Consider the following 16,899-nt stretch of genomic DNA (forward strand, 5'->3'; position numbering starts at 1 on the left):
TCCTGGGCCTTACAGAGGACATTTAAACTTGGGACTTGTTTCACTAAAATCTTTCATGTGTGTGTGTGTGTGTGTGTGTGTGTGTGTGTGTGTGTGTGTTGCTGGGATCAAATCTCAGCATATGTCTAGGTGGCAGGTCCTATTCCACTGGACTCCATCTCCAGTCCCTCTACAATTTTTCTTTTCCCACAAACTGTTTTTTTTAAACATGTGCTTATTTATGTGTGTGGATGTATGCGTATACATGTGCATAGTACACATGGGGAGGTCAGAGTGCAACACATAGGAACTCATTTTCTCCTTCCACCTATGGGTTTTGGGGATTGAACTTAGGTCCTTGGGCTTGGTGGCAAGCACCTTTACCTGCTGACCATTTCATCAGCCCAGCCTCCATGACTGTCTGTCTAATAAACTGAGAAGAAAAAGGGAGCTGTTTATTTCACTAAAAATGACATATTACCAAACATCCAAAAACTCTTCTTTCCATATACGCAATGAGAAACATGAAAATCATCTTGGATAGTGTCTCTTTACTTTTCTTTTCTTTTCTGAGATGGTTTCTTTGCCTGTCCTGGAACTCACTCTGTAGACCAGGCTGGCCTTGAACTCAAGAGATCCACCACCTGCCTCTGCCACCTGAGTGCTAGAATTAAAGGCATGCGCCACCATGACAGGGCCATGTCTCATTTTTAAATGAAAGCAAAGCAGGCTGCAAAATACAGTGTAAGAGAGATACTAAGGACACCTACCCGGGCATAGAGACAAACTACAGCACCTTCCCTGACACAAGTGGGGAAGGTACTTCTTCCACTAGCAGCACCAGGGGAGCTCGCTGAGATCAGAGCTTGGTGGGTGTGGAGCTGCTGGGATTCCTGCTGCTTCAGCTCCTGGGGGGAGGTAGTGTTCGTGTGTGTCTCCTGTGGGCCACCCAAGGTGCACGAGCAGGACAGGGCTGCCCTGGGAGGCTCAGCTGGTGTGAGTTCCAGAGTTTGGGAGAGAGGTCTGGGCATCACACAGCCATGTGGAGAGGGTGGTAAAAGAACTTGCCTAGTGGCAGCATGAGGTCTAGAGGACACATCAGGAAAGTTTAGGTCTGCTTTGATAGACAGCTTGAGGCCATCCATTGTTCCAGGACATCAAGACTACTGCTCAAAGGACTGAGCTTGAGGGTGCAAGTACCTGGTTCCTGGGGGCAGACAGGTGTTCCACATCTGGTAAAATCCTGTCCCAGCTTTACCCTCCCTGGGCCATCCTTCTGCTCACTGGCTTCTGGAAGCAGGCTTCCACGCTGAGTCAACATATTCATCTCAATGTGTCAGCCTTCGGTTCTCTTCTCTAAACCCTCATTCTCAGGCTGCACCCCAGATGTAACGTGTTACTGTGAAGCCCACCACTACCATTAGGCACATATCCCCCTGCTACCAGAAGGGCCCCAGAGCTCCTTCCAGGATAGTAGCACCAAGGGTTTAGTAGGGATCACAAAAGGCACATTCTAAAGAAATGAATTCATTCATTTATTCAATTTTCCCATGTGTAAGACCTTCTAAAGGAGTGTCATGGAGGCCCTCAGGGTGTCAGCTCTCAGATAGTTTTCTCGGCTTTATTTTAGAGTACGGTAAAGGGGAATTAAGTTGGGCTATGGCTCACACAGAGGGGAGGAGTGAGTTTCGGCTGCTGGAAAGACTGACTTGAGTGGGCGTACACCCTAAGCCACAGGAAGGACAACGCTCACGCCCCTGCTATGGAAGGAAGAAGAGCAGTGTGCAAGGGTTGGGGTGCTCAATTGGGGCTTCACTCTTGGGGATATGTGACCAAGGAAGATGACCACTCTATCTGTCCTTGGCTCCTTGCTTGAAGTACCATCCTATCAATTTTTAAACATTTTGAGCCATGGCTGAAGCTAGAAAGGAAAGGGAAAAACAGGGGAAACCAAAAATGGAATAAAAGTTCAGGGGTTGGGGAGCTAGATGGCCCCCTTCAAGTAGCTCAGGCCTGGCAGCTTGTGCTGGGCTTGTGGAAAATTCACTCTCGTAGCAGGGCTTGGGCCTGTGGGTCTGTGGGCCTGTGGGCCTGTGGGTCTGTGGGTCTGTGGGGCTGGACTACCAGCGTCAACTCTTGGCTTTCACTGCAACTGTACACAGGCACAGGACCCATTGTGCTGAGGTTTTCCGAACCCATCACCTCTGTTGAGACCCAAACTGGGTTGGCCTGGGCGAGGGCAGTGTGCGTGACGTGCTTAGGCACAGCCTTACTCCTCCCAGGGGCTCATGTCCGTGTCGATGGCCACACAGTTGTAGGCCGCATAGCGGAGCTTCTCCTCACACACCTTGGCACTAAAGGAGGGGGGGAAGGCTAGTCAGGCAGCTCTGCTGCTCCCAGGGGTGCATTCACTGCCAGCCACCCTTCCACATGAGGTGTCACCTGCAAGCATGAGCCCAGGAACACTCACTCACCTGGCATAGTGCGGGAGGAAGAGTGTGCTGGAGCAGGTGGAAGATTCCGGCAGAGCATCTGTGGTCTCATAGCTGGGAGGTTTGAGAGGCAAATGAAGGAGAGCTGCAGAGGGATGTGAGAGTGGGAGGCACCCCAGGCTGTTCTCTGGACTCACACTCACCCCAGTTTGTCTGGGTAGATGTAGATTCGAGCTGGGAGGCGGCTGCGGCCAGTGACAAAGCGCAGGAAACGGCTCCGGTCCTCTGGGTGGAGGAGAAGAAAGTTAACCTCTGCACTGATGGCGAAGGAGGTTCTACAGCTTCTATCCTGCCTCTTCAGTCCACAAGCCATGGCCCAAGGCAATGCAAGCAGCACTCTGCCCTCTACTGACCATTGGTGAAATTGTTCAGAGCCTCCCAAAAGTACTGCACTCGAGTGTCAGATTGTTCAAAGTCCTCAAACCGAGCTGCAGGGGCCAAGGCAAGAATCCATTCTTAGGTCTCATTGTGCTTGTCCGTAAGCCTCACCCCTTCAGCTTCACTGCCCTATCACCTAGAACTCACTGAGCTTGCGCAGAGCATCCACAGTGACCTCCGGATCCCCGCACACCTTCTTTTCCAACTCTTGCCAGGTCAGCAAGTCTAGCACAGCTTGTGGTACCACCTTCAGCAGACCTGCCTGCATGGCTGCCACCTAGGGAGGAGGGAAAAGCCTGGCTGGGAAAGAGGACACTGCTTTCGGCATACACTGGGGGCATCTCTGTACTCACTGATCAACAGGAATGAGGGGCACAGTTATGGTGGGACTAGGATCAGGGCCGCTAATGGTGGCCTACCACTGGGCTCTGGCTGCTAGGGAAGGTCCAAAGCGGTTTTACTACCTGCTCCTTGCTTTCCTCTAGTCGTGCCTTCTGCACCAGCTGGATGAAACGAGAACGGTCCTCATATCCCACCACGATGCCTGTGCCCCCAGGAATCAGTTCCACCACCTGCTGATCACTCAGTACGGTGGTGAACGTGAGCTCCTTCCCAAACTTGAACTCAAATGTCTCCTTGTCCATTCCTTCCATCACCTCCAGGAGCTTCACCTGAGAGTTGGGAAGGGGCAGGGGTGTCAGCTCTTCACTGGGGAGACAGTCTGTCTTCCTATGGGTAAGGCAGAGTCCAGAGGCCAGGAAAGGCTGTGAAAGCGTCGGGACAATACCTAGCTAGCCTTGGAGGTTAGTGTTGGTACCCTGCAGGAAATGGCACCGGGCTTGACCCAAATGACAGCCAGGAATTGGCTTGGCCATGAGAGAGAACATCTTGGACAAAGCTGAAAACTCAAAAGGCCTAAAGAATGTTTGCTTAGAGCTTGAGTGTGAGTCAAATGGCTGAGACATCGGAGGCATGTAAGACCTTTACAGAGTTCGCACTGTCCTTAGCCCAAAGCAAAGGCATTAAATGGTTAAAATGAAGAACATAAAATAAATGACAGCATGGAAATGAGATGGGCAAGAATAGAGATGGGGGCACTGGCTTTTACAATACATGGTTGGAACAGAAGAAAAGGTGTCCTGAACCATGGGGACAGCAGTGAGATGGGAGAGGCTCACTAATTCCAAGGGAAGCCTGGACAGGATGCTGTGGGGAAAGGAGTTAAGGGTGACCCCAAGCCAGGCATGGTGGCTGGCACATGCCTGCAACCCCAGCACTTAGGAGGTAGAGCAGGAGGGTCATAAGTTCAAGGCTATCCTCAACTGCATGAGACCTACTGTAAAAAGCAAAAATCAGGGCTGGTAAGATGGTTCAGTGCACAAAAGCACTTGCCACCAAGTGTCATGACCCGAGTTCAACTCCCAAGATCTACATGGTAGAAAGAGAACCAATTCCCAAAAGTTGTCCTTTGACCTCTACATGTGAACCATGGTGAATGCACCAACATATATATACATGCACACACACACACACAAATGCACACACTCACACGTAAGAAAAAAAGGGGGGCAAAAGCCAGAATGACCACAAAAAGACCCAGCTGACTTTGGCATGGGCAAAGGGGACAGCAGTGCAATTCTGTGCCTGGAGCCCAAGAGGCCGTGGTGATAAGGTGAAGAGTGTGCAGAGGGCAAGACTCAGACGTGCCATCTCGAGGCAGATGCATATACGGCCCCAAGCTAAGGAGAGAAGTGCAAGCCAGAGGTAAGGATTTTAGGAGTTACCAGAAGAGACGCAGCAGCTGAATCCATGGGAGTCGATGGGACTAGACAGGGACACATGTATTTGGGGGCGGTGGGTGTGGGCAGAGGAAACATGGGTCTAGGTCCTGCTCACCAGCACGGAGTCCACGGCTGGGAAGTCTTTGTTCCAGCTCACTTCCTCACCAGACAGCTGCTTCCACACGAACCCAGGCAGGGCCAGCACCTGAGTGACAGACACTGCTGTCTTCTCACTGAGCCTCCCAGGTTTTTGGGCCCTTCTCTCGAGGGGCCGGGGCTCAGCTGGCACGGCGATGACTGGGTTACTCACCAGGAACTCCTTACCCCGGAGGGCAGCCCCCATCAGCTGTCCGATCCACTCATACTTGGCAAAGTCTCGGCAAGAGGGATTAGGCACATACATGTCCCGGGCCTCACCAGTGCCATTGCCCTGCCCAGAAACAGCTGTCAGCAGGACATGGGGTAGACCCTATTTTCCTACCAAGTGCTCCAGAGACTTCACCAGAACTCTCCTGCTCCACCTCCACCATGCCTCCTAACATACAAAGCATGCTCCTCTCCCTCTGTGCAGAGCCCACCCAAGTAATTCAACCTCTCCTCTGCCCCCACCAGCTCCATCCGGTTCTCGAAAGATTTGCAGAGATCGCAGACATTTGGTGGTGGGTGGGCAGACAATCACCTGGTTCGCCGTGCGCACAAAGAAGGGCAGAGGCACAGGAGTGTCAGCTGAGCTGGGGCACAGCTCTTCTGACATATCTGCCAGGCTGTCACGGAAACCTCCACCTGAAATGGCAGATGCTTTCAGCTGGGCACAGCAGAGTTCGGCCCTCATAAGGGGTGACAAGCAGGCCTCCTATCTCTATTAGCTGGTAATCCCAGAAGGTTCTAACACTCTAAAAAGACAATTGGAACTCATGTCAAGGCCTCACCTTGGTCAATGATGCCTTCTGCAATGAATTTACATTCCCACCACTGGTCATAGCGCATGGGCCACCTGTAAGTAGGGATGGATGGATCTCTGCTATGCTAGGGCTGGGCGTAGGCACATTAACTGGCCTAGACACCAGCCAGAAAGGTTAGAGAGTGGTAATAGTGGGGATGCCAGGCGCAGGGTGTGGATCTATGCCTTGGGCAAGTCCCTCACCCTCACACCATACCTGTAGTCCAAGGGCTTTTCATACTTGTCAGAAGGCTTGAGGCCTTCATAAACCTGGAGGCATGAGAAAATGGGAGTACGTGGCAATGTTAAATAGCTGTCCCTACTTCTGCCCAAAGACCTTGTTCAAGTCCTTCTTGGACTAAACCCCTAGGCCCTTTACTGACCCTCCCTCAGGCTAATCCAGGTGGTCCAGACCTGAGTAAAGACTGCATTCTTGCAGGCAGGGTCCCGAGAAGGGCAGGCACGGTGTTCCATGGCAAGGCGGCGGTTTATGTACAGCCGTGGCATGAAGCTGGGCTTGCTGCTTTCCGAATCCCGCAGGCACTGGGCTACCAGGCTGGGCCGCTGGCGCGACAGCAGTAGGAACTGTTTCACTTGCTGGTGAGGAAAGGTGGCCAAAACACAATCAGTGGGCAGTCAGCTTTTGTTTAGCCTTGGGACGCTCCTCTATGCCTAAACCCGATTTTACCATTCCAGTCCAAGTCTAGTCCATTCTGTTCTTGCCTATAGTTAGTTTCTTCCTTAAACTAACCACAAAGGGGAACTTTTAAAAACAACGCAAATCTGTATTATGTTACAAGCTTTTTTTTTTTTTTTTTTTTGAGATAGGGTTTCTCTGTATAGGCCTGGCTGTCCTGAAACTCACTTTGTAGACCAGACTGACCTCGAACTCACATAGATCCTCCTCCCAGCTCTGCCTCCTGAGTGCTGGGATTAAAGATGTGCACTACTACTGCAGGCTTCTTAGACACTTTCCATTAGTTTCACTGACCAGAGTAAAGTCCCTACTTCACATCCTGGTACTCCAGGGTCTTGAGGCAGACTATGCTTCCTGTCAGCCGCTTTCTGGCTTCACCCATGAGGCACTCCCACCTCGCTGAGTGGTTTTAAGCGCCCGCCATGTGCCTTTCATATAGCGACCCAGCTGGCTGTTACTTCTCCTCCCTCCTATTGCATATTTCACACGCTTGTCTGGGAACTAGCCCCTCAAACTCTTCTGATCACTTGTGTCTGGTTTCCAGAACCAGAAAGGGTCTAGTCCTAGGGGTTTCTGGAACTTTCTGCTAAAGAATGAAAACCAGATGAATGGGAAGGAGGAGGACGTAGCCCAAATTCTAATAGGTCTTGTCTTAATAACAAAGACCCGGAGTCAGATATTAGAGGGGGAAGCTGAAAGATCAGAGAAGCAAAGCAGCCAGCCACTAGCTCTTACCTCTACCTCAGACCAAATGTGCAGTCCTGTCTCCACGAATCCTCAGACTGACTGCCCAGACTGCTGCCTCAGACTGCCTTGAGCTCCTGTCTCCTCCCACCTTATATTCCTCTCTCCACCCAGCCATATCACTCCTGTCTCCACCTCCCTAGTGCTGGGATCACCTTTGTTGAGCTCTGTTTCTCTTTTAGCCTAGATCAATTTTGGGTAGCCCAGAGTGGCCTTGAACTAATAGAGATCTGTCTGCCTCTGTCTGCCAAGTGCTGGGATTAAAGGTGAGTACCACCACTGCCTGGACTCTATGGCTAAACAGTGTGGCTAGCTCTGTGCTGTGATCCTCAGGCGAGCTTGCTTCTATTTGTTACATCACAAAATACCACCACAGGAGCCCAATGCCTAGCTAAGTACTTTAGGACCCAGTCTCACCTTAATCTCACTGAAGGTGCCCAGTGTGTGGTCCCATGCAGGAACCAGGTGGTGCAGGACACTGTCCAGGATCTTAATGAATCTGTGGTGATTCGTAAAGATAAAGAGTTTAGCATGGAGCCGGGCATTGGTGGTGGTGGTGCATGCCTTTAATCCCAGCACTAGGGAGGCAGAGGCAGGTGGATCTCTGTGAGTTTGAGGCCAGCCTGGTCTACAGAGCAAATTCCAGGACAGCCTCCAAAACAATACAGAGAAACCCTGTCTCAAAAAAAAAAAAAAGTTTACTATAGAGCTGGGCATTGGTGGCACATGCCTTTAATCCCAGTACTTGGGAGGCAGAGGCAGGGTGATCTCTGTGAATTCGAGGTCAGCCTAGTATACAAAGTGAGTTCTAAGACAGCCAAGGCTACACAGAGAAACCTTGTATCAAAAAACAAAATAAACAAACAAAAGGAGTTCAGCATGAATGTAAAACCCCAGTCTTTAATCCACAGGAATGGAAGTGATGATCAGGAGATACTCTGGTCCTCAAAGCAGAGTAGCTTATTTTTACCAGACTTTGGGGCCTCCTCTATGCAGATTCCCAAGGCTTAGAGAGGGGAAGAGAGGCCTGCAGGGCCAGGACCATGGGTACCTCTGCAGAAGAACAGCTCTTCGGTACAATATTTCTGGGTCAGTGCCTTCTAGGCGTGGATATCGCACCAGACTGGCTGGCTGGAACAGGTCTGCATTCAAGCCTAGTTCCCGCTGTCTAGAGGATTTGATCTTGACTCCTCGAAGACGAACATCAATTCCATCGTCTGAGGGAAGGGGTCAGAGTATGGTCATTTTCTGTGACTGAAGCTTTCTGGGCCCTCAGACCTACTGGGAATGGCTCCTTAAGGGTTGTCATTTTGTCACTACTAGCCTGTAGAGGCCTCAGAGGTTCTACTCCATGACTCTGATATTTATATGTTCATTCCCCCTCTATGCTGCTGGGATGCCTGTGATCCTAACATGGTCCTTTTCTAGATGAGCCCAACTACCCCTATGACCTTAAGGTTGGCGTATATCCATCTCTGGTCCCATAGCTTTACCCTAACTCCAAGTCCATTCCCTTCTCTCCATACTGTCAGCTTGCCCCGTCTACATTCTGGGATTCCTTATAGCCTTAAGCCCACCTCGACACTCAACGATTCGGATCTCGATGATTGGAAGGTGGACAGTCATGTCCTCCAAGACACAGACATCCCCAATCAGAGTCCTAGGAGACAGGTATAAAGCAGTCAGACACTTGCTGCCTTAGGCCTGCAGGGACCTCTGGGCTTCCGTCCGAGCTGAGCTTGGCCCCACTGCTAAGATCATGCGTCACTTCCCACCCCAGGACGGCTTGCTCACTCGTCAATGTTCACGTCACTCAGCTTCTTCAGGTTGTCCCCTTCACCCCCATAGACCACTACGCGCTTAGGCATGAAGTTGTCATCTGTCGTGTCCACTGTGAGTAGCAGCTTCCTGAGGGTTCAGAGTATGTGTCTGAGTGAGTGTCTAGGTACCCACAGCGCATGGCTCACCCATCCCGTCCTGCCCAGGGCCTACTCACTTGACAATTGTGCCTTTTTTCATGGTAAGCCGTACCCAGTGTTGGCACTGGGACCCATCGCTCTCCCAGTAGGTGTCTGCATTGCTATCTGTCAAGCAGGACACATTGAACTCCTCCTAGGGTAGGGGCAAAAAGGCAGAGTCACATTTGGACTGGGCGGTCGAGTTGGGGTACGTGCGGGGTAGGAAGGGTGGTTTGGCAACGGGAGTTCTGGGCCTAGCATTGAGGAGTGTGGAGCCATAGGAGTCTCAGCACCCACCGTGTAGGAGGAAACATCTATGCTCTCCACATACTGCTTCACACTCCCCAGGTTCTCGTCTTCCTTGCCCAGGTGGTCATATAGGAAGTGGATCAGGTCCTCGTCGCACTCATATGTCCACGTTGGGGGCACATAGCTAAGCAACCCCAAACCCCCAATTAGGCTGGGTTCCGGCCCTGCTCCCTCCTCTTCCACCCCACTCCAGATAACTCACAGCAGCCTCTGTACCGCTTCGGTGTAGGCCTCTGCAGGCTGAGGCCTGGACCCCAGGCGATGTGAGTATGTCAGGTCCACCACCTGTTCCCATCTGTGGCCACAGAGTGGGGTAAATGAGGCACGGGCAACAGGACACCACCTCCAAGACCTAAGCCTTCTCCAGAGTTCTACCGAAAGCCTTCAGAGGCCCACCCCACCCCCTTCAGGTTCATCTCTGCCTGCTCTTGCCACAGCTCCACCTCGAAATCGCATACAACCCAGGGTTTGGATTTGGGTTGTGTTTCCAAACCCTCTGCCCCACCGGATACCAAGTTGCGTTCTTTCGATTGCAGGACCTGAGCACAGGGCGGTAGTCTACACCGAAGAGCTGCTGCTGCCGCTGCAGGTGGTCCGGAGTGTCGATGGGTACAAGGCGGGCCCCGCCCTCCGCCGGGCGACATACCAGAAGCCAGCCTTCGTCCAGTCCGCAGTCACTCAGGTGTTCGGCAAGCTGCTCCTGCAGGGACGTGCCAGATGGGGACAGCCGTCAGGGGACAGATGTCAGGGAACAGCTCAGCTGCTCGCCCAGCCCAGTCCAGGGCAAAGAGCACCGAAAGCAAGATCAGCTCACTATGGGAAACGGGGGCGGAACAACCAGGGCTTTGGCTGGATCCAGAGGGTCTTTTGCCTAATCCCAGCCAACTGGGGCGCACCTTGGTCAACTTCACCCAGAGGCCGTGGCCGTTGCACAGCTCCTCGCCGGTGGTGCGCACACAGGCGCCACGCCGGAGCTCAATACTGTCACGGGCGGCGCGCAGCGGTCCCGAGCCGGTGCCCGGGGCAGGACCCGCGGCACCCACACGCAGCCCCAGGCCCTCTGCCTCCCACACAGGCAGCAGCACGCGCGACGGTCCCGCCGGGTCCTTGTAAAGCTTGTAGAGCACCTCTCGCGGCACGAAAGCCAGCGCCGCGGGCAGAGGCAGCCCGGCCCGGAGGTTCCGCGCCGCCTCCGCTAGGAAGCGTACGCGGCCCAGGAGCTGTCGGGGGGACTCGAGCGCAGCTCCCGGGCCAGGGCCAGCCATGGTGAACCTGCTGAGGTGAGACTCGTCCAGGGAAACTCTGCCCCCCAGCAGCAGGACAGCAAGTCAGCTTCCCACCACGCCCTGCCCCGCCTACCACCCTACTGTGCCGTATGTTTTGGATTAAGTGCACAGCCCATTTCCACCAAATGGTCAGGTGTACTCTGACATTTCACGATAGTCCCTTTTTTGTGACCCCGTCCCCGGCTAATTCAACCAGACTCAAAATTAGACTCCTAAGGGAGGGGATCGTTATGTAGCACAAGCTAGTTTCGAGCTCGCGATCCTCTCACTGGCTTTATTCAAGCTAGCGCTACTATCCTTATTCTAGACACTGTTAGATCTACCCTGGATCACTGCAACTACAAATTTTCTGGTGCTTTAGCCTCCTGTTTTTTGTCCCCCGCCCCCGACAAATATTACAACTGGAGTTTTTGTTGTTTGTTTGTTTTTGTTTTTCGAGACAGGGTTTCTCTGTGTAGCCATGACTGTCCTGGAAACCACTATGTAAACCAGGTTGGCTTCGGACAAACCTCAATTTCTGGTTTCCCAAACGAATGGTAGAGCAGCCCCGTCTTGCTCAGCTCTCTATGGTTCCCCGCAACTATTAGTGAATAAAGTAAATATAGAGCGAAAAAACTTGGGTTCCGTGTACAGCCTTTTGCAACATTCGTTTGCCAGACTACATCGTTAGACTCGTGGATGGTATGAAAGCGAGACTAAATCTTCGGGATTTCCAGATCACAGATGAGAATATTTTCTCATGGCACCTTAAGATGTAACGAGAAGTCATTTCTTTGGGTCGTTTGTTACTGCGTTGCAATAATGGACTTTACGGTGAAACATTGTTGGGGTCCTACGGGCAGCTGGGAGGGCAGCCCCAAAGCTGTCACTGGAACAGTCACGTGATTCCCAATATGGCGACACCCAAGGTTCTCTTCAGGAAGGGGCGGAACCGGACTGTGTGGGCGGAGATTCAGATTAAAGCGGTGACCGCTGACTGCTCAGTTACTGTTTACCATGGAGGCGAACGGGTTCGGGTGAGTTTTCTGCTACACGCGCTGTGACTACCTTGCTTTCTGATCCGAGTCTTCAAATTCAGGGTTATGTCCTTAAACTCTTATTTTTCTGGAGATCTCCAAGTATTAACCCAGATCGCTAAGATTCCAGATCTTCCAGTCATGGAACAGAACCTTTCCGGCTCCCTGTCCCCTCTCCCTAAACTCCATTCCAGGAACTACCTTGCGCAACTGCGCCCCAAGATTTTCAGAGGTGACTCAGAACTTCTAACTAGCACCTGAGATCATCAACTCTGATCCTTTCTCTCTCGTTTTGAGGCTCACCCTGCTTCAGAAGCCGGTTACTCGCGGCAGGATCCCTAAGATTAACTTCTTTTCCCCAAACTTTCCTTACTGTATTTCCATTCCATCCCTAGTTCCTCCAGTCTGAGAAAACTGGACAAACGCTGAGGAGAGAGGCCCCAGTGGGGCCCCCCTCCTAGAGTCTTGTGCGCCGCCTGATAGAGAGGAGGCGGAATGGGTGGAGAGCCTTGGTTTGCCAGGGACCTGGAGGCGACAGATAGCGGTGCCTGACTGAACGCGCCTTCCCCAAACCCCAGTCCAGCGTAATGACATTTATTCCTACCCCTATCCTCCACCTGATCGCCAGACTGCAGAATTTTCCGGAGCTGAAGAATGACACGTTCCTCAGAGCAGCGTGGGGAGAGGAAACAGACTACACCCCCGTTTGGTGCATGCGACAAGCAGGCCGATACTTACCAGGTCAGGGGCAAAGCTATGGTCTAGATAAAGCCGGAAACTCTAGAAGGTGAGGTTCTTCAGGGGACGATGCTAACTTTGGAAGACTTCGTGGTTGAGTCCTGTTTCTCCTCTCGCAGAGTTTAGGGAAACTAGGGCTGCCCAGGACTTCTTCAGCACCTGTCGCTCTCCCGAGGCTTGTTGCGAACTGACTCTGCAGGTGAGGGTCCGCAAATGAGGGTGGGATTTGTGCCCGCGGAGTGTCACCTTACTAATATGTTATCCCCTACAGCCACTAAGAAGGTTCCCTCTGGATGCTGCCATCATCTTCTCCGACATCCTTGTTGTACCCCAGGTACTTGATTCTGATCCTGGAACATAGGCTTAAAAAAAAAATGCACTCCTTGGAAATCCTGTCTTGTCAGGTTTCAAGATGAGTACATAATTGGGTAGAGGGAAACACTAAGAAGTGGAGTTTGCTGAGGGTTTTTTGTTTTTGTTTTTTTGTTTTTCGAGACAGGGTTTCTCTGTGGCTTTGGAGGCTGTCCTGGAACTCGCTTGGTAGTCCAGGCTGGTCTCGAACTCACAGAGATTCGCCTGCCTCTGCCTCCCGAGTGCTGGGATTAAAGGCGTGCGCCACCAACGCCCGGCTTGCTGAGGGTTTTATTCTTTCCTTTCCTTGTTACATGTGGATTGTACAGAGCCCTTCCCTCTGCAGTTTCAGGCTGTGAACCCAGATATTTTATCCCCCTTAAGGCACTGGGCATGGAGGTGATCATGGTACCTGGTAAAGGGCCCAGCTTCCCAGAGCCATTAAGAGAAGAGCGGGACCTGGAGCGTCTACGGGACCCAGCAGCCGTGGTCTCGGAGTTGGGCTACGTGTTCCAAGCCATCACCCTTACTCGACAACAGCTGGCTGGACGTGTGCCGCTAATTGGCTTTGCCGGTGCTCCGGTAATTCTGCACAGGGCACGGACTGGAGCATGAAGAGGTCATTCTGGCAGGTCTGATACAGAGGAGGGATTCTATGCTGTGACATCTTTGTATCCTTTTGCAGTGGACCCTGATGACATACATGATTGAGGGTGGCAGTTCAAGCACCATGGCTCAGGCCAAGCGATGGCTCTACCAGAGACCGCAGGCCAGTCACAAGCTGCTTGGCACACTCACCGATGCTCTGGTCCCCTATCTAATAGGACAAGTGGCTGCTGGTGCTCAGGTGAGTCTTTAGTGACGGAACAGGCTACAGCTTGGTCTGTCAGGACCCAAAGCAATGACTTTCTCAAGTGGAGAAAGCAGGGATCTTACTTTTCCTCCGGTGATCTAGTTGGAGTATCTAAGTGGTTCTCAATCTTCCTAATGTTGCAACCTTTTAGTACAGTTCATGTTACGGTGACCCCAAACCATAAAACTATTTTGTTGCTACTTCATAACTGTAATTTTTCTAGTGTTATGAATCATAATCTAAGTATCTGATATGTGACCGTATGGGGGAAAAAGGGTCATTTGTCCTGAAAGAGGTCATGATTCACAGGTTGAGAACCACTTAGATCCTAGGAAATTAATTTTTTTGGGGATTGAAGCTGCTGTTAGACTGTGGAGAAGGCAAAACTCTTCTGCCTCTGTCTCCCAACTGCTGGGATTAAAGGTATATGCTACCACTGTCCGGCTGTTTTCTCTCTCTTTTTTGATTTTCTGTGACAGGGTTTCTTCTGTGTAGCCCTGGATGTCCTGGAACTTGCTCTGTAGACCAGGATGGCCTTGAACTCAAGAGATCTGCCTAAGGCCGGGTGTTGGTGGTGCACGCCTTTAATCCCAGCACTCGGGAGGCAGAGGCAGGCGATCTCTGTGAGTTCGAGGCCAGCCTGATCTACAAAGTGAGTTCCAGCACAGCCTCCAAAGCTACAGAGAAACCCTGTCTCGGGAAAAAAAAAAAAAAAAAAAAAAAAGAGATCTGCCTACATTTGCTTCCTGAGTGTTGGGATTAAAGGCACAGGCCTCTACTGCCTGACTTCTTTCTTTCCAGGCAAAACTTTTTGAGTGGAATTGAGATCCTAACCTCAGGGAGTAGAACAGGGTTTAAAGTCACCTGAGGAGAATTAAGGCATAATCCGTATGTGGGTCTGAGGTACTTCCTCTTTGTGTTTTATGCATTCATTTTTCTTATCACCTACCCACAGGCATTGCAGCTCTTTGAGTCCCATGCAGGACATCTTGGCTCAGAGCTCTTCGGCAAGTTTGCACTGCCCTACATCCGTGATGTGGCCAAGCGAGTCAAGGCTGGCCTGCAGAAGGCAGGGCTGGCGCCAGTGCCCATGGTGAGGACTGGGACAGGTTGAGTGAAGGTCTGTAGCACTTTCAGGGCTGAGTCCTGCATGGGCTGAAGTCACCACTGGAGGGCAGCAGAAGCACAGCCAAGAAAGGCTACTGGGCACAGCAAGGCTTAGAGTCAGAGATCTGCTCTTTTTTTTTTTTTTTTTCAGTTTAAATTTAGATAAGAAACAAGGTTGCTTCACAAGTCAGTTCCAGGTCCCTCTCCCTTTCCCTCCCCTTCTCCCATGCCCTCCCCCCCAATCCTCCCCCATTATCCCCTCATTTCCCCAGGGAAGGTGAGGCCCTCCATGGGGGTGTCCATAGTCTGTCATTTCATCCAGGGCAGGGCCTAGACCCTTCCCCAAGAGTTCAGGGTGAGAGTGCACCTCACATTGTTGGATGGGAGTCCAAAGTCCATGTGTATACTCGGGATGGGTACTGATCTGCTGTCCAAGGCTCAATAGATTCCCTAGGCCTCCTCACTGACACCCAGATTCAGGGGGTCTTGATCAGTCCCATGCTGGCTTCCCAGGCTGATGCCTGGGAGAGATCTACTCTTTTTTTCCAGATCATCTTTGCTAAGGATGGACATTTTGCCCTGGAAGAGCTGGCCCAGTCTGGCTATGAGGTAGTTGGGCTTGACTGGACAGTGGCACCAAAGAAAGCCCGGTGAGTGATGGAGGAGTGGTCACTAGAGGCTGAGGAAGAGGGGATACAATCCCTAAATACGCAGTGATGAGAATGTGACAATGGCTGTGTTTGCAGGGAGCGTGTGGGGAAGATGGTGACCTTGCAGGGGAACCTGGATCCCTGTGCCTTGTATGCATCTGAGGTAATAACTGGGCCATGCAATGGATGGTTTTATTATACCTGTTTTTCCTCTCCTCTATCCTATACACACCTAAGAAAGCAGGAAATTTTTAGCATTTCGCTTTTGTGGCTATTCAGTTGTCTGTCCCCTCCTCTCACCCAACCCAGAGCTTTGTGCTTGCTAGGCAATCTTTCTACCACTGAGTTCAATTACAAACCACCCCCCACTTTTAAGACACAGTCCCCCCAAGCTGGCCTCAAACTCACTGTGTAGCTGAGGTTTGTCTTGACCTCATCTTCCTGCTTCCACCTTCTAACGCGCTAGGATTGTGGATTACCCCACCACACCCAGCACTCTTCTTATGTCTTTGGTAAACATTATTATTGTGTGTTTGGGTCTGTGTCATAGTCAGTTATCTTCTTCTACCTTTCTATGGGTCCCAGGGATTGAACTCAGGTTATCAGGGTTGCATGGCAACCACCCTACCTGCTGAGCCACCTCATAGGCCTCTCATTTCTATTTTCTTAATTTCTGATGCCTCACTATCATGTACAGTACAGGGAGGACAGAGCCTTGCTGACCTCTCCTATTGACAGTGCTCTCTCGGTCCTCTAGGAAGAGATTGGTCGACTGGTGCAGCAGATGCTGGATGAATTTGGGCCACAACGCTACATCGCCAACCTAGGGCACGGGCTTTACCCTGACATGGACCCAGAACATGTAGGAGCCTTTGTGGATGCTGTGCACAAACACTCACGTCTGCTTCGACAGAATTAAGGATATGTCTTTCTGCTCAAGATCCACCAACAGGTTGTTTCCAAGAGAATAAAACATCCAGAGTTGGAGTCTAATATGTTCCTTTGTTTGTAAAGGTTTATGTCCTTATATGTCTCCCCTTCCTTCCTTCCTCTCCCTCTTACACACACACACACAGGCCTGGTTGGCCTCAAAACTCAAGAGACCCACCTACCTCTCTCTCAAGTACTGGGATTAAAGGTGTGTACCACATCAGGCCAGGCTCCTTTGTTCATTTTTCTTATGCCTCCTCTGTATCTTCTTCCATGAGTCTCTGGGTTCAAGTATCACTGAACATGCCTTACAGCATGAACGCTGGGCTCATACTGCCATTATGTTATCAGCCATCCAAGCCCAAGAGTGATATTAGGTATACCTTTCCAGGTAGTTGGGGCTATGACATTTATAGACAAAGAGTCGGGGTCCATAGGGCTTTGTGTCTGTGGAGGAAGGAGAAGACCAAAAGGGCACAGAAGTGGCTAGAACACTTGGGAGTTCCAGGGAGGAAGACAGTCTAGATAAACAGGAGCTAAGGAGACTTAGCTTTGCTACCACAGGATGGAAGACACAAAGATCCAGAGCTAAGCTGCTGGGATTGGAGCCTTAGGCTGGTCCATCACCAAGGCATGGAGGGCCCCGAAGCCAAGGTGCCTCTGGAACGCCGGCTCAGTGTTCGTAGTTTC

At 51.4% G+C, this 16,899-nt stretch overlaps 2 protein-coding genes across 4 annotated transcripts; one reads left to right on the forward strand and one right to left on the reverse strand.

The window, feature by feature from the left end:
• Positions 1-1,501: 1,501 nt before the first annotated feature.
• On the reverse strand, positions 1,502-10,622 carry Hectd3 (HECT domain E3 ubiquitin protein ligase 3). 2 transcript variants are annotated; one of them, XM_005072050.4, is made up of 21 exons: positions 10,175-10,621; positions 9,818-9,978; positions 9,481-9,573; positions 9,267-9,402; positions 9,008-9,123; positions 8,806-8,919; positions 8,589-8,671; positions 8,063-8,228; positions 7,429-7,510; positions 5,985-6,167; positions 5,788-5,840; positions 5,560-5,624; positions 5,310-5,413; positions 4,941-5,060; positions 4,746-4,835; positions 3,314-3,520; positions 2,997-3,126; positions 2,825-2,899; positions 2,615-2,696; positions 2,454-2,525; positions 1,502-2,333 (listed from the first exon to the last, which is right to left on the reverse strand). In XM_005072050.4, exons 1-21 carry the CDS (start codon positions 10,541-10,543, stop codon positions 2,249-2,251), a joined length of 2,586 nt encoding a protein of 861 aa, XP_005072107.1. In that variant the 5' UTR covers positions 10,544-10,621; the 3' UTR covers positions 1,502-2,248. The 2 variants fall into 2 exon arrangements, with proteins under 2 accessions (XP_005072107.1, XP_021084012.1); XM_021228353.2 differs by lacking the exon at positions 2,825-2,899 and having other exon boundaries at positions 10,175-10,622.
• Positions 10,623-11,430: 808 nt separating this feature from the next.
• On the forward strand, positions 11,431-16,432 carry Urod (uroporphyrinogen decarboxylase). 2 transcript variants are annotated; one of them, XM_005072052.4, is made up of 10 exons: positions 11,431-11,580; positions 12,209-12,321; positions 12,438-12,517; positions 12,590-12,652; positions 13,054-13,251; positions 13,355-13,516; positions 14,478-14,615; positions 15,179-15,279; positions 15,376-15,442; positions 16,037-16,432. In XM_005072052.4, exons 1-10 carry the CDS (start codon positions 11,561-11,563, stop codon positions 16,196-16,198), a joined length of 1,104 nt encoding a protein of 367 aa, XP_005072109.1. In that variant the 5' UTR covers positions 11,431-11,560; the 3' UTR covers positions 16,199-16,432. The 2 variants fall into 2 exon arrangements, with proteins under 2 accessions (XP_005072109.1, XP_040612822.1); XM_040756888.1 differs by lacking the exon at positions 12,590-12,652.
• Positions 16,433-16,899: the final 467 nt, after the last annotated feature.

The sequence above is a fragment of the Mesocricetus auratus genome, unplaced genomic scaffold (genome assembly GCF_017639785.1).
Source record: "Mesocricetus auratus isolate SY011 unplaced genomic scaffold, BCM_Maur_2.0 Super-Scaffold_100014, whole genome shotgun sequence".
Taxonomy (NCBI): Eukaryota; Metazoa; Chordata; class Mammalia; order Rodentia; family Cricetidae; genus Mesocricetus; species Mesocricetus auratus.

Bases quoted from the DNA above. Each gene is read 5' to 3' on its own strand.
- Hectd3 (XM_005072050.4), bottom strand. From the start codon at position 10,543: ATGGCTGGCCCTGGCCCGGGAGCTGCGCTCGAGTCCCCCCGACAGCTC. The intron at 8,920-9,007 runs GTGAGTAGGCCC...CTGAACCCTCAG, and splicing joins AAAAAAGGCACAATTGTCAA to GAAGCTGCTACTCACAGTGG. The intron at 2,697-2,824 runs GTCAGTAGAGGG...TCCTCCACCCAG, and splicing joins TCTGAACAATTTCACCAATG to AGGACCGGAGCCGTTTCCTG.
- Urod (XM_005072052.4), top strand. From the start codon at position 11,561: ATGGAGGCGAACGGGTTCGG. The intron at 12,322-12,437 runs GTCAGGGGCAAA...CTCCTCTCGCAG, and splicing joins AGCAGGCCGATACTTACCAG to AGTTTAGGGAAACTAGGGCT. The intron at 15,280-15,375 runs GTGAGTGATGGA...CTGTGTTTGCAG, and splicing joins GTGGCACCAAAGAAAGCCCG to GGAGCGTGTGGGGAAGATGG.